Source organism: Rousettus aegyptiacus, unplaced genomic scaffold, assembly GCF_014176215.1.
Source record: "Rousettus aegyptiacus isolate mRouAeg1 unplaced genomic scaffold, mRouAeg1.p scaffold_m13_p_5, whole genome shotgun sequence".
In the NCBI taxonomy this organism is placed as follows: domain Eukaryota; kingdom Metazoa; phylum Chordata; class Mammalia; order Chiroptera; family Pteropodidae; genus Rousettus; species Rousettus aegyptiacus.
This window is the reverse complement of record NW_023416308.1, coordinates 21,548,772-21,564,137: the sequence shown is the minus strand read 5'-3', so window position 1 is coordinate 21,564,137 and position 15,366 is coordinate 21,548,772. Positions and strand designations below refer to the sequence as shown.

Sequence of the window (15,366 nt, the reverse complement as noted above, 5' to 3'; positions counted from 1 at the left end):
TTCTTTTAAATCAGACATTCAGAGCACCTCCCCATATATACTATCTTCATTATTTGGGCCTGAAAATCGGAAATTTAGACCAAGAATCTTCTTAGAGGCAGTTACTTTACTTCAGTGACTTTTATACCTTTTTCTTCTGACCTACACATGGTGTTCACGTGAAGGGTAGGTACTTGTGTAGACATTTCTTACACTAACTAGGAAGGACTCTCACCCTGTCTTTATACTCGGAAAACACGTTCAGACCCAGGTGAGTTATGAGTGGTGGGGTGACAGTGAACCTAGAATGTTTTTTTTTTAATGAGGAAAGTGCATCTTTCACAAACTTAATTTCTATAACTGTTGTTACTTGTGTGACACACTTGACAATTTTGAAACAGTTTGTTTTGACAGCCTTGAGAACCAGAGGTTTACTCCAGTTCATTCCTGGTACAAGTGAGGGAACTGAGACCCAGTGGAGAGTAGAACATGTGTATCCTGACCAAGTCCAGTCCTTTTTCAAACCGTCATGTAATCATGAGATGAGTTCAGCTTGTCAAATTTTATAAATCACAAGCAGGAGAACATAGCTAAGAGTCTGAAGAGTTTTTAAAAAATTGTTATTGAATTTTCTTTATCTTTTTGTATATGGATTGATATATGCAAACACATTTCACATGTGTGAATTATAAAGTATGGTAATCAGATGAACACCACTTACCCGCTACTTGTCTAAGAGTTAGAACTTCTTTAGTACTGTTGATGTACCTGTGCTATGGCTTCTCCCCGTTCCATTGTCCTACCTTGAGCCTCCTCCCTTGTCCCTCCTAAAACCCAGGTAATGACTTGAATCTTGTGTGCTTCCTTCTGTTTCAGAACATGTATAGTTTGATCACTGAAGTATGCATCCCTAAGCAATGTGTTGTCCACTTTTGTTTGTTTTTGAGCTTTTTGAAAAGTCTTATTATCAGGCTTTACATAATTTTCTGGGACTGCTTTCCACCCAGCAGTGGGTTTCTAAGATTCATCCATGTTACGCATACCATTGTGTGAATATCCCACAGTTTATCAGTTCTTCTGGCATTTGGATTGCTATAGCTTCTCCCGCCCCCTGCTATTATAAATAAACTACAAGGCACATTGTCACTGTTGAACTGTGCGCCACTATTGAACATGTATGAGTTTCTCTAAGTCTGTGTTTTTCACACTGGAGTCGTGGTCATGGGTCATGAATTCATTTTAGTGAATACAGCAAGTGCTACCTCCCTCATCTATTTTCTACCTGCTTGAGGCTGTTTCTGGGCACTCTCTTTATTCTATTGGCCAGTTTGTCTATCCTGTGTCATTTTGACCATCTAACTCATTATTGCCGAGACTCGCTACCTGGTAAGACAAATCCTCCTATATGTATTTTAATGCAGTAGCTAATACCTAGATTATTTAGAGTACATTATCAGATGGTAGAATGTTAATTGGATGAGGTATAGGTAATCTGCCATCACTGGAGAGGGACATATTTACTGCTGAAATGTGGCAGAGGTTGGAAGGGTAGATACTAGTTTAGTCTCAGTGTAGACTTAAGGTAACCCTGTACTCCAACTTGGATGAAAGCTTTTTTAAGAAATTAAACTCTTCATTCTGAGATAATTGTATATTTCCTTGCAGTTGTAAGAGATAATACAGATCCGGTATATCCATTACTCAGTTTCCCCTAACGGTATCCTTTTATAAAACTCTAATACGTCACAACGCAGATATCGACGTTGGCACAGTCAGCACTTGATCACTTCCCTCACAGGCGTCAGGCCCTCCTGTTGCCCTTTTATAGCCACAGTTCCCAACCTCTGGCAACCACTATCTGTTCTCCATTTCTAGAATTTTTTTCATTTCAAGAATGTTATCTAGTTTACAGCCATGCCTCCCTGAACAAGCCCGATCATGTCTGATCTCAGAAGGTAAGGAGGGTCAGGCCTGGTTAGTACTTGGATGGGAGACCACTTAGGAAGACCAGGTGCTATAGGCGTAGAGTAAAAAAAAATAAGGGATTGTAAAATGACAAGGTCCTCGTAATTGTAATCTGTGAGGTCAATCAAGGGTTGCCTTGCCTAAAAAAAAAAGTTATCTAAAATGGATTCATATAGTTTGTAACCTTTTGGGATTAGCTTTTTATCACTCAGTGTAATTCCCCTCAAAATTCATCTGTATTGTGTGTATAGTAGTTCATTCCTTTTTAATGGCCGAGTAATATTCCATGGTGTGGGTGTACCATGGTTGGTTTAATCATTCACCCATTGAAGTACATCTGGGTTGTTTCCTGTTTCGGCTGTTAGGAATAAAGCTGTTATGAACATTCATGTAGGTTGTTTGTGTGAATATAGGTTTTATTTCTCCGGGAAAATGCCCAAGGGTGTATTTGCTGGGTGATATGGTAGTTGTATGTTGAATATTATAAGAAACTGCCAAACTGTTTTCCAGAGCTGCATACCCATTTTACATTCTCATCATCAATATGAGTGATGCAGTTTTTTGCATCTTCTTCAGTATTTAGTGTTGTTACTCTTTTTATTTTAGCCATTCTGTTAGGTGTGTAATGATATCTCATTGTGGTTTTAATTGGTATTTCCCTGATAGCTAATGATGTTCAAACTCTATACGTGTGCACCTATTTGCAGTCTATGCGTCCTCCCTCTTTGGACATATATGTTGGTTCACGTGTTTTGCCCCTTTTCTAATTGGATTCTTTGTTTTTACTGTTGAGTTTGGAGTTACATATTTTAGATATTAGTCCTTCGTCAGATATGTGCTTTGTAAATATATTTTTTTTCAGTCTGTGGCTTGTCATTGCATCCTTTTAACAGAGTCTTTTACAGAGCAAAATGTTTTAATTTTGATAAGGTCCTAATTGGCTGAGAGTTTTATCATGGATGGTTATTGGATATTGTGAAGTAGTGCATTTTCTGTATCAACCAATAATCATGATTTTGTTCTTTAGGCTGTTGATATAGTAGATTATAGTGATTGCTTTTCGAAGATTAAACTAGCTTTGTATACCTGGAACAAATCCCACTTAGTCATGTATAATTTTTAGTTCTATAAGTTTTCCTCTCCACACTACTGGCTGTATCCCACTTATTTTGATTTGCTGTATTTTCAGTTTTAGTTCTTTGTATTTTAAATTTTTCTTTGCGACTTCCTCTTTGACTCACAGATTATTAGAAGTATATTGCTTCCTTTCCATGTGTCTAGAGATTGTCCCGCTGTTATTGATTTGTGATCAGAAAATGTACTCTTTTAAGATTTCATTTCTTTTAAATTTGTTGAGCTTTGTTTTATGGCCCAGGATATGGTCTCAGTGAATTTTTCATGGGCACTTAAGAAAAAAAATATGTGTTTTGTTCATTGTTGAGTGGAGTGTTCTATATATGTCAGTTAGGTCATTGTTGGTTGATGGTGATATTGAGTTCTGTATTTTTGCTGATCATCAGTCTGGTAGTTTTAGTTTCTGAAAAGGGGGATGTCTCAGACTCCAATATAATTGTAGATGTCTGTTTTCTTTCAACTCTTGTCAATTTTTGCTTCATCTGTTTTGAGGTTCTGTTGTTTTGTGCATACACATTTAAAATTGTTTTGTCTTCCTGGTGGGTTGATTCTTTTATTATTATGAAATGTCTGATAATTTTCTTTGCTTTAAAGTCATTTTATGTGTTATAAATATAGCCATTTCTACTGCTTTTTGATTGTTTGCAGGACATATCTTTTCCCATCCTTTTACTTTCAGCCAATTACATCCTTGAATTTGATGTGAGTTTCTTATAATCATGTTTTTATGCACTCTGCCATTCTCTGCCTTTTAATTAGTATATTTAGATTTTAGACATTTAATATAATTATTGATATGTTAGGACTAAAGGTATTTTCTGTTCATGTTTTCTTCTGTTTCTTTTCTTGGATGTGAATGGGTTTACTTGAAAATTTTTAGGATTCCATCCATCTTCGTTTATTTATAGTGATTTTTAGGGTATTGCTTTGTATAGTTTCTAAAGGTTGCTTTGGGTATTTCAGTATATTTGGCTTACATGGTATTTGTGTTTACTACTGAGTGGAAATCTCCCTGCCATTTATGCCCCTTTGCCTTCCCTGTTTAATTGTCATTGTTTTGGGTACCAGATAGTCTTACAATTTTTGTTTAAGTTATCACATACAATTTAGAAAACTCACAAGGAGAAGAATCATTTATTGTACTTACCCACTTTTCTTTCTGTTCTTCTCGATGCTTCAGGAGTTCTTTGATCACTTTCTGTTTGAAGAACTTTTGTTAGCTATTCTTCAGGAGTAAGTCTGCTAGTAAAATTTTTAGTTTTCCTTTGTCTCAGATGTTTGATAGCTTTTCAAGCAATTATTTTAATTTATTGTTTTATTAGTTTGAAAAGTTCAAAACGTTAAGGTAAACTTTTATGTGCTATCACTTGGCTTCAGCAGACACCAGTCTGTTGTCATTTTTGTTTTTGCCAGTATGGATCTTCTTCCTCCTCCCCCCGCCTCCTTCACTGTACCCCCCTTCCTCATCTTGCTCCTCTCTCTCTGTCGTTTAGTAAAAGAAAAGAGCTGTTACCTGTCTATGTACCTGACATGCATTAAAGCATGTTACTAAATTATCTTTAAAATCCTCATGAGAACCTTATGAGCTACAATCTAAGTGGTATGCCCATTTTATAGATGAGGAAATGGAGACTTAGAAAAGTGTGCCTACGGTCACACTTTGTGTGTGTTTGTTTCATTAAAATGTTTTCTGTATTTCAGAGAAAACTTAAGTTTGTTCTGATAGGAATTGTAACAGATTTGAGGGACCTTTATGATTATTATCAAAAACCTCGTTTCATTGATTTTTTTTCTTCCTTTTTCTGAGGATAAATGTTGCATTTCTGTTTCAGAGGCTCTCCCAGATAGCACATTTATTTTGTTTGTGGTAGACATGTGCATTGTCACCAGTGGTGAAAAAAGCTAAGTTATTTTGAGGATGGCATTTTAAATGTCAACTTCTATTTCTTTTCCTTTTAGTTGTCTATCAATGTCTATGACTACAACTGCCATGTGGACCTGATCCGGCTGCTCCGGCTGGAAGGGGAGCTTGCCAAAGTGAGGATGGCCCGCCAGAAGATGAGTGAGATCTTTCCTTTGACCGAAGGTAACACTTCAGCAGGCTGCTTTTATAAACACAGAATTTGCAAAATACAAAATGCTCAACAGGTGTAGGATATTATGATTTTAGTGATTTAATCTTACTTGGAAGTATAAACCTTTTATGTGCTTGGTTTTAAGAAATGAATGTCTCTGAACTGTGCCAGGTTGTATAAGATGGAGCAAAGGTTTGTATGTTGGTGACTCAGTAAAATTCTTGCTTTCTGCCCCGCCTTTGGTGAGGGAGGGGGTAATGCAGGATGTGCTGTTGTCTTGTAGAGCTCTGGCTGGAATGGCTACATGACGAGATCAGCATGGCCCTGGACGGTCTGGACAGAGAGCACGTGTACGACCTCTTTGAGAAAGCTGTGAAGGATTACATTTGTAAGTTCCCTCTGGGCTTTTCCAAGTGTGTCTGGCAGTGTTATAGATTGTATTGTATTGTGAGATGCTGCTTCCCGGAAAAGAGAGCATTAGTCTAGCAATTAGAAAGATTTGAGTTCAGTTATTATCATCGTCTATGGTTTTTAGTTGAGGATATTTAGTTTTAAAATACAGGCATACCTTCATTGTGCTTTGTTTTATTGCTCTTCACAGATATTGCAGTTTCTTTTTTTTTTTGTCCTACAAATTGAAACTCTGTAGCAACCCTGCATCAACTAGTCTATCAGTGTTATTCTTCCAGTAGCCTCAGATGGTGGTTAACAGTTTTTAGCAAAAAAGTATTTTTTAATTAAGGTGTGTCCATTGTTTTTTTAAACATAATGCTCTTGCATACTTCATAGACTAAGTATAGACTAAGCATAACTTTTATATATGCTGGGAAGCCAGAAAATTTGTGGACTTGCTTTCTTGCAGTATTTGCTTTATTGTGGTGTCTGGAGCCCAACATGTAATATCGCTGAGGTATGTATAAATAGAAGAAATATTTGTAGTAAGTAAATGAATATACTCACACCCAGCATTTATCTGGCAAGAAGAACTTACAGGTATTTCCACATTAAAAGAGTTTTTAGAAGTTTGGACAGCATTTTTTTTTTTAATATTAAAAAAAATGAACAGCCACCTTTTATTTTGAAATAATTATAGATTTATAGGAAATTGCAAAACTAGCACAGAATACTCACTTCATCCAGTTTCCCCTAAAATCTTAAAACTGGAGAACAAAATCAAAACCAGGAAATTGATCTTAGTACAACATGTATGTGTAGGTTTATGAAATTTTATCCCAGATGTACATTTAGGTAGTTGCCACTGCAATTGAATTACGGAACCCTCTCTTGCCCCAGAGCTCTCTCCTTTGTCTGGTGGTGCTGCTGTTTTGCAGTGCAAGTGAAGTGTAGATGCCTAAGTTGCCTTTAAGTCCCTTTACCTTCCCCCTGTTCACTATATAATTCTCTAAATATTTTCTTTGTATACACTGGGGACCACATCAGACAAGGCTATGGACAAAATGTTTTTAAAAAGCATTTAAAAAAATTCACTCTTTTAAATTAAACATCTTTCTTCCCTGATTTTCCTCACTCTCCACTATGGGCATTTTTCCATTTGTGAGAAGTATCAGTAGTTAGAGGGTAGACCACCCTGAGGAAGAGAATTTTTCATGTACCTTTACCAGCCAAGAAGAATTGATTAATTTTGTACTTTTTAGAATCTGAAAAATGAAAATAATAGGCATTTCCTGCATATAAAATTATACCGAATGTGCTTTTAAAAGCTGTCCTTGTGTCTCTGCTCTGATTCCACCCATGTAGTCTCTTAGAATCTCTGGCAGAGCTCCAAATGCATGACGTTCCCATGTTTTCTGTGGATCCTGTTTCCCCCTTTCTTGGTGTCAGAGTCATCATGATAATGGCACCAGTTCTCTTTCTCTAAGGATCTTTTGTCCCTTCCCAAATTGTAATGTTTTCGGTCCTTTATAGTTTTGCAGTCATCTCTGCCATCAGGCCTCGACTGTCACTTAATGTTGATGTCAGTGTGCCTTCCCTTTCCACTAGCTGCTTCAGAGCTGCTGTGGGTTGGAAACCACATAACCACACTTTTTAGATCGTCTCATAAGTAGTTTTGAATGGGGAGCCCAAGGGTCCTTGTGTTATTTTTAGGAGCTTTAGTGGGTGGAAATTGTGTCACTTGTTTTGAATGCTCAAAAGCTGCTTTCGAATGCGTCTTAGTTTTTAACTATATTTTTGCACATTTGAAGATGCTAGGTACAACCTTTATTTCTTAGCATGTACTCAGTATTGATTTTAGGCTGTACCACTAATAAGATATTGAAAACTAGGTTTCTCAGTCTTTGGAGGAACTGTGTGCAGAGGCTTCTTGCCTGTTTTAGAACACAGAATCCAGTGATTCTTCCTTTGCCTCTCATAGTCATTGTGGACTCAGTACCCTTGAGTTTTCTGAGTTTAAAATATTGTTCAAATTATTTACCCCCTCTAGATTTTTTAAATGTTAGGAGGAGCTATGAAGTAATCTATTGAAAATTTCCTTCTCTAAGAGGAGGACCCATTTCATAGACCATCTGTAGACTTGACTTACCCTTGCTAAGGGCGTCAGCTCCAAGAGCTAGCTCATTTCCATTTTTATTTTGCAGGCCATCTGGCAGCTTTATATTGGTGAGCAAAACAGAATAGCTAACAAACTTTGTCTAAGTTCTTGAAATAAATCTACTTCAATGAAAAAGCAAGCCTCAAGAATACAGTAATTCTCAAATTTGCTTATCTTTCTAGTATTTTTATTTTACATATTAGTTTTGGATCTTTGAAAAGTATAGGCAAAATGAGTACAGTAAGAATTGATGCATTCATAAAGAGTTTAATTCATTAGTCTGATCTTAAAGCTATGTGAGTATATAAAAAGTTTAAAAAGAGTGAAAGGAGGCAACCAAGTCTTTTTTGTTGTTTAAACGTCATTAAAAATAGAGATTTCTAGTAACAGGATTAATGCTTTTAATTTTTTTCTTTCTCTTTGATCAGAAAGCTTAAAAATGAATCAAGATTGAAAAGTAGAAAAATTCTAGGCTTTGAAATCTTTCTGAAGATCTACTAAGATATATAACTGTTTTTATTGAAATCTATTATCTTTTTTCAGTTTTAGTAAGAAAAGTTTATAATCATGGTCTATATATTACCACCTGGCATATAATGTTAATGCAGTAAAATCTCAATGCTTCTGTCAAGTAGGGACATTGTTTATACTTCCTTTTCAGGCTGCAATATTAGTATAGGTAAGTTGGGGTGCTTGTTGATGATGCTCTTAACCTTTTTGCATGATTGAGTGCTTTTTTGGTTGGGTACATTTCTTTCGTTATACATCATTTTTGATATCTGGGTATTTTATATCCTGGTCTAATAGAACACGTCTTATTTTTAGGTCCAAATATTTGGCTAGAGTATGGCCAGTACTCAGTTGGTGGGATTGGTCAGAAAGGTGGCCTTGAGAAAGTCCGCTCTGTGTTTGAAAGGGCTCTTTCATCCGTCGGTTTACATATGACCAAAGGACTGGCCATCTGGGAGGCTTATCGAGAGTTTGAGAGTGCAATCGTGGAAGCTGCCCGGGTGAGTGCCCCTGTCTCCATGACCAGTGCTGGCTTTTGAATAGTCGAGTCTGTCATTGTCAGTGTTCTTGGTAGAACATGATTAACAAAATGGTCTTCACTAATCCCTTATTGTTTGGGCAGTAAAAATAAATGAAATCAACAGTTGTTGTGGAATAGCGTGAATGATTTCTTTGACAATAAATAAATCAGGTGAACCTACAATTTGTTCCTGATGTTTAAACCTACTACTGTTTTAGTTCCAGGTTCCAGGATAATATATAAGAATAACCATGTCATTCCTCTCATCTCTACATTATGTCCAGTAGTAACTGTGAGATTGGACCCTATCATAATTGCATTTTTTAGACTATAATTTATAGAATTTTACAGACCCCTTCTTTGTGTCACCTTTTCACTGTATTTATATGTGTGCAAAGTTGTTATTGGTAAATAGTGAAGCCCTGTAATAGATCATTATTATTAAAGTAGTTTAGTCCTTTCTTGGATTATGGCCCTGTTGAAAATCGGCGGTGGTGCCTTCAACTAAGCCATCTAGCCGGACTCCTCTGGCTGATATTTGTGGTGTTCTCTAGTATGACATAACCCTGAATGGACTCTGCTCCCATACCCCCTCAACTTTCTTGCTCTTTTTGGCTACCGTACTTTTATTCATAATGTTCCTTCACCTGGGAGTCAGTTTGCTTTTCTTGCTGCCTCTGGAGAGCCTGCAAGACACATCCCAAGTGCCGGCTCCTCCAGGAGTCTTTCCTGGTTTCTTCCCTTCATGACAACAAAACTCAGCTTTGAAAACCACCTGAAAGCAAGCCACACTTTGATACTTCTGATACTTTGCTTTTTATACTTAATCTTCTCTCTGCCTCATTCGGATATGTTTCTTGTATTCCTTCTCACTTTCTCCCCATCATAACTGCTTAGTAGCAGAGATAACATTTGTTTTTTTACCTATTGCATCATTTGGCACAATACCTCATGTATAAGAGGTCATAAAGTTTTCTTTTTTTAGTTTGAAGTAGAAATGTATTGAAATAATTTTTGAAGTAGGAAGAACCAAAGTTTGTCATTTACTACGAATTTGCTTCTTTAGCCCATAGCTGGCTTCCTTTCCCCTTTTGACCGGGAACAAACCTTTGATTCACAGCTGGAGAAAGTGCACAGTCTCTTCCGGCGACAGTTGGCGATCCCACTCTACGGTAAGAGAAACTGACACGTCAACAGCCAGTCCTTCGTGGTTTTCAAAACACTTTTGGGTATGTCATGTAATAAGGCCTTTCCAAACATCCCATGAGGCAAGTGTGGCTGGAGTTCTTATTCTCACTGGATAGTGTCACTGTAGACGAGGCCCTTGGTAAAAATGTATGAATTGTTAATACGCAAGTGGGTTGTGAGAGTTAGAGGCAAGACTGGAAGCCAGACTTCCTGACTCCCAGTTTACTATGTTACAATACTGTTGGAGAGGGAGAGAGGAGATCTCTGAAAGAAATAGAGAAACTGACTCCCAGTATTTTCTGGGGGAAACTTTATTGAATTAGAGTCCATTCTGAGCATTTTCTCTTCAGGAGTAACCTTCCATGACAGAATGAGGATTTTACATGGGCCTATATCATTCTTCTGTTGGGGGTGATTTGGTTCAGGACCACCGTCGATCGGAAGTATTCGTATCTGAATTTCTTGGGGGTTTGGTAAGGATTCTCCTTATTGGGTGAATATATTTTGGCATGGTAAGCCTTTGAGGTCGTGGAGCCTTGAGTATGAGCAGTGCTGGGAGGATTTTTTTCCAGCATGGGGAGTTTGACACTGCCATCTTGTTTCCTCCCTAGGCATGATTATTTTTTACTTGTGCCCAGGAGTTATGTCTCTTTTTACTTCCTGGTTTATTTGGATTTGATTTAATAAATTGTAAAGTGGCTCTCCAGTCAAATCCTTAGGTGACATACTGAAAAGGCTAGAATGGAGCTGGCTTATACATTTCATCGCCTACGAGCATGAGGCAGCATAGCGTAGGGAGTAGAGTATAACCTTCAGCCAGACTGCCAGTTCACAACCTTGCTCTACCGTTAACTGTAGACAGTCGATGTAATCCTCTGCTTGCCCGTGCTTCCTCAACTGCAAAATGGGGATCACAGTAGAACCTATCTCATACAGTTGTGAGGATCAGATGAATTAGTGGATGTGAAGTGTTAGAACCTAGGCAGGCTCTAGGTAAGTGTTGTTAAAGTGTTGCTATTAGTTTCATTGCTCTGACCGATTAATTGATAGGACTTCCTAGGACAGTACTTTGAGACAGTGAAAGGCCAAGTCTGAGCTCAGCAGAAGATCTCAGGATTTGATCAGTAAGAAGAGTCATGGCCACAGTTGTGGGAGGGGTTAGTGGCACCCGAGTCTCATGGTTTAATCTATGTTTGGATTGATAAAAACCCAATAGCAAGACCCACGGGGCTGAATCCATTTTTCAATAGATATGGAGGCAACTTTTGCAGAGTATGAAGAATGGTCAGAAGACCCAATACCAGAGTCAGTAATTCAGAACTATAAGAAAGCACTACAGCAGTTGGAGAAATATAAACCCTATGAAGAAGCCCTGGTAAGTGTTGGCTTTTTTACTATAATCGTCTGTCTACAAACTTTTCCCTAATCAAGTAAAACAATATCTTTGACACTTGTTTTATTGTGAAATATATAGAGTGTATAAATGTATACCTACAGTTTACATACTAATAATACAGTGAACATCCATGTACCCACCACCCAGGTTAAGAAATAGAACATTGCCAGTACCTTAGAAGTCTCCTATGTGTCCCTCTCCGATTGCCTCCTCTTCCCTCTCCCGAGAGGTAATCACTTTCCTGACTTTTGTGATAATCATTCCCTTGCTTTTCTTTATAGTTTTACAACCTGCGAATGTATCCTTAATATATTGTTTAATTGTGCTTAATTTTGAACTTGTATATACTGGAATAATGCTGTATATTTTCTTTCATGCAACATGTTTTTGGGTTTTATTCATATTGATAAGTATAGTTAGTTACAGTCCATTTACTTTACTATAAAGTTGTCTCTATATAAACAATTTATCCATGTTCTTAGTTGGATTGTTTCCAGTGTTTTGCTAGGAGCAGCAGCATTGCTTTGACCACTGTATGTGTCTCTTGGTAAGCATGGAAAAGAGTTTTTCTAAGTATATACGTAGGGATAGAACTCTTTTCCAGGTTATGCTTTACACTCCTACCAGCAGGATCTGAGATTCCTCATAGCTTTTGCTGACCTTGGATACTGACATACTTAAATTTAGCCAGTCCGGTGAATCTGAAACTGGTATATTTAATTTGGATATCCTTGATTGCTAATGAAGTTGAGCATCTTTTCCCGTCTGTTGGCCATTCAGATTTCCTTTTTTGGTGAAGTACGTGTTAAAGACTAACTCATTTTCCTTTTGGTTTATTTTTTTGTTCTAATTGATATGTGAGGGTCCTGGATATTAAATGTTCCTTTTGATTGCATATGTTACAAAATTTTCCTCCCCAAGTTTGTGGTTTATCTTCTGACTTTTTAAAATGGCAACTTTTTTGATGACTAGTTTTTCATGTTAATTTTATTGGGTTTCTCATTCTTTCCCCAACGGTTTGTGCTTCTGTTATTCTTAAGAAATCTCTCCATACTCCAAAGTCATTAATATACTTTGCTCTATTTTCTTCTGAAAGTTTATAGTTTCGTATTTCATGTTTAGGTCTTTATCTGGGTGATTTTTTTGTGTGTGGTATGAGGCAAGGTTCAGTTTCATTTTTTCATATTGAGAATTAGTTTCAGCACTGATACTGATAACTCCATCTTCCCCTTACTGATATGCCATCCCACATCTGTCATTGATTAGCTGTCCATTTATATGTGGGACTATTTCTGGCTTCTCTATGCTGCCCCACTGGTTTATGTTACATTGTTGTAATGATAATTTATAAATTTTGATCTCAGGTAGCACGAGTCCCACTCACCTTGTTTTTAAGAGGGTCTTGGCTTTCTTTAGCTCTTAATGCTTTCATTGAATTTAAAATCAGCTTTTCAAGTTCTATTAAAAAAAACTCATGAATTCTTTATTGGAATTGCATTGAATCTGTAGATCAGTTTGGGGAAGAATTTACACCTTTTTACTATTGAATCTTCCAATCTATGAACATGGTGTAGGCCTGTGCTTTTTAAAATAGGCCTGTCTTTCTATAACATTTTATAAATTTATGAATTCATCCAGTATCTTGAACACATTTTTTAGATATATTTCTATATAGTTTTTGCTACTATTGAAAAGGTATCTTTGTAAAGATTTTCTAGTTGTGCCTGGTATATAAAATGTAACTTTCTATATTAATTTTTTCTATCAAAATTGATAAATTCTTACTAATATTAATAATTTATGGATTTTTTTGGATTTTTTTGTGTTGACAATAATATATATATTTTTTACAATATTATTTGTAAGTGGCATTTTTTCTGTCTTGGACTTAGAATACTTTTGACTCATTTACCATACCTCAGACTTACGCCCTTACCTTGTATTTCTTGTCTTTTTGTTTTACCTACAAGTCATCATTGTTAATTTTGTATTATACAGTTCTAGTTTGTTCACATTTACTATAATCATTTCCCACTTTCTTTGCTCTTCTTCCATGCTTCCTCGATCTTTTATCTGGAATCACTTCTTTTGCTTAAAGTCCACCCTTTAGAGTCTACTGCGCTGAATATTTGCTGCTAACAGATTTTCTCAGTGTCCGTTAGTTTGAAAAAGTTTTACTTTGTTCTCTTCTTGAAGGTTAATTTCTCAGGGTATAGAATTCTAAACTGATAACTTGTGTTCCTTCAGCAATTACATGTATCTTTCTGTCTTCTAGCTTCTGTTGTTGCTCTTGAGAAATCAACTGTCTAACTCTTGCTTCTTTGAACATAGTCCTTATTTTTTCTCTAGCCAATTTTAAGATGTCATTGGTTTGGTTTGATGTCCTGCAATTTAATTATAGTAAGTCCAGGTGTGGATACCTTTATATTTATCGTGCTTGTGATTTGTTGGGCTTCTTGGGTATGTTTTTGGTCTTTCTCATGGCATAGTGAATTAGAACACAGACGTTGAGAGCCAGGCTGCCTCCAATTTGAATTTTACCTCTGCCACTTACTATCTCTCTGACTTTAAGCTAGTACTTAGCCTTCTTGTGTTCCAGTTGCCTTGAATCTAAGACGATGATGATAATGATACCTGTCTCATAGGGTTGTTGTGAAGATCAGTCTTAAAATATCTTAAGCCAGCAAAAGCTTAACTTTGATTTAACTTAACCACCTTCACTAGATTTTTTTCTTAGTATTGTTTTCTTACCAGGTTGTTGATAATTTTCAAGACTTTTTTTTTTAATATATTTAATTCAGCAGTTTTAGTTGTTTTCAGTGGCATAGTGTGTCTGGGTAACCAATTTGTCATTATTACTTGAAACTGAGGCTCTAAAACATGATCTTTCTGTGTTCAGAGTGTGTGTGCTCTCTTGCTAGACTGCATGTGCTCTCTCTCCCTTTTTACCTATTAAATGATTTACATATAGTTGTGGTTCATGGACCCTCAGTAACGACATCCTCAGCAGTTCAGTTTTGTTTTGACCATCAGCTGAGAGTGGCTGAAAAGAAAACAAGGTGAATAAGAGGATTTTATCTAAAAAGACTTCTGACCGTATGTCTTAGGATCACTGAACATTCACCGTAGCCTCTTTCATCATCTGCATTTATGTGTACTCTGGCAGGAGCTGATACTTGGAATGGGAAACCTGAAATAGCACAGGGCACCAAATTTCTCCAGTGTGGTGCATTGGCTCCATTCATTGGGCCATGAAAGTGGCTTATCTTTTGGAAGGATGGCTAGCAGTGGTCATTGGCAAAGGTGTTTCTCTTTCATGCAGTTCCTGATTGATGGGGAATTTAAATTCCCTGCAGTCTAGGGATGGGTTTCAAAAAGGGTTTATGGAGTCTTCGTAGCTATTGCCGTGAAGAAGCACTTTGGACTGTCATTCTGCCCATCGAATTATAGACCCTGATATGCAGAGGTTCTGAGAGTGAGGACTGGTGATTCTTATCTCGGTGTAGCCAGTCTCACCAGAATTAACTATGAGGATGTGTTGTGCTTCCTGACAGCATCCAGTAGCTCATTTCAACTTCACTGCAATTTTCCTTTGCCCCAGTTGGAAGCAGAGGCTCCCAGGCTTGCCGAATATCAAGCATACATCGATTTCGAGATGAAAATTGGCGATCCTGCTCGCATTCAGTTGATCTTTGAACGTGCCCTGGTCGAGAACTGCCTTGTCCCAGACTTATGGATCCGTTACAGTCAGTACCTAGTAAGATAACTGTTCTAATTTCATTTTATTTTTACCAATTTGGGACCTATTTAAAGGAAATCAGTAAGAGTGCTTGGAGTTAGGTGTATGCTCCTCTCCGCTCGTTCTCACTTTTCCTTCATTCTCCTTTTCTCTTTGTCAACTCAGGAAGTTTTTCTAGTGTTTTCAGTTGTAAAAACAATCATATAGTCTTACTGTTGAGGACTTTATAATATTAATTTATTAAAACTTTTATTATAATGGAAATGTAATCACATAAAGGTAGACAGATTAGTAAAATGAAACCTCATG

General features: G+C 36.9%; 1 protein-coding gene and 1 pseudogene across 2 annotated transcripts in view; both read left to right on the top strand.

Moving 5' to 3' along the window:
* The window catches only part of SART3 (spliceosome associated factor 3, U4/U6 recycling protein), a 30,145-nt gene that overhangs the window by 2,821 nt on the left and 11,958 nt on the right, over window positions 1-15,366 (top strand). The window contains exons 2-7 of one of the 2 annotated variants that reach the window (XM_016160018.2): window positions 5,038-5,164; window positions 5,437-5,541; window positions 8,530-8,714; window positions 9,801-9,906; window positions 11,173-11,297; window positions 14,920-15,075. In XM_016160018.2, coding sequence (XP_016015504.2) covers window positions 5,038-5,164; window positions 5,437-5,541; window positions 8,530-8,714; window positions 9,801-9,906; window positions 11,173-11,297; window positions 14,920-15,075 — 804 coding nt within the window. The remainder of the gene's footprint in view (window positions 1-5,037; window positions 5,165-5,436; window positions 5,542-8,529; window positions 8,715-9,800; window positions 9,907-11,172; window positions 11,298-14,919; window positions 15,076-15,366) is intronic. The other variant, XM_016160019.2, reaches the window with a different exon arrangement.
* On the top strand, window positions 1,884-2,002 carry LOC118603106 (annotated as a pseudogene).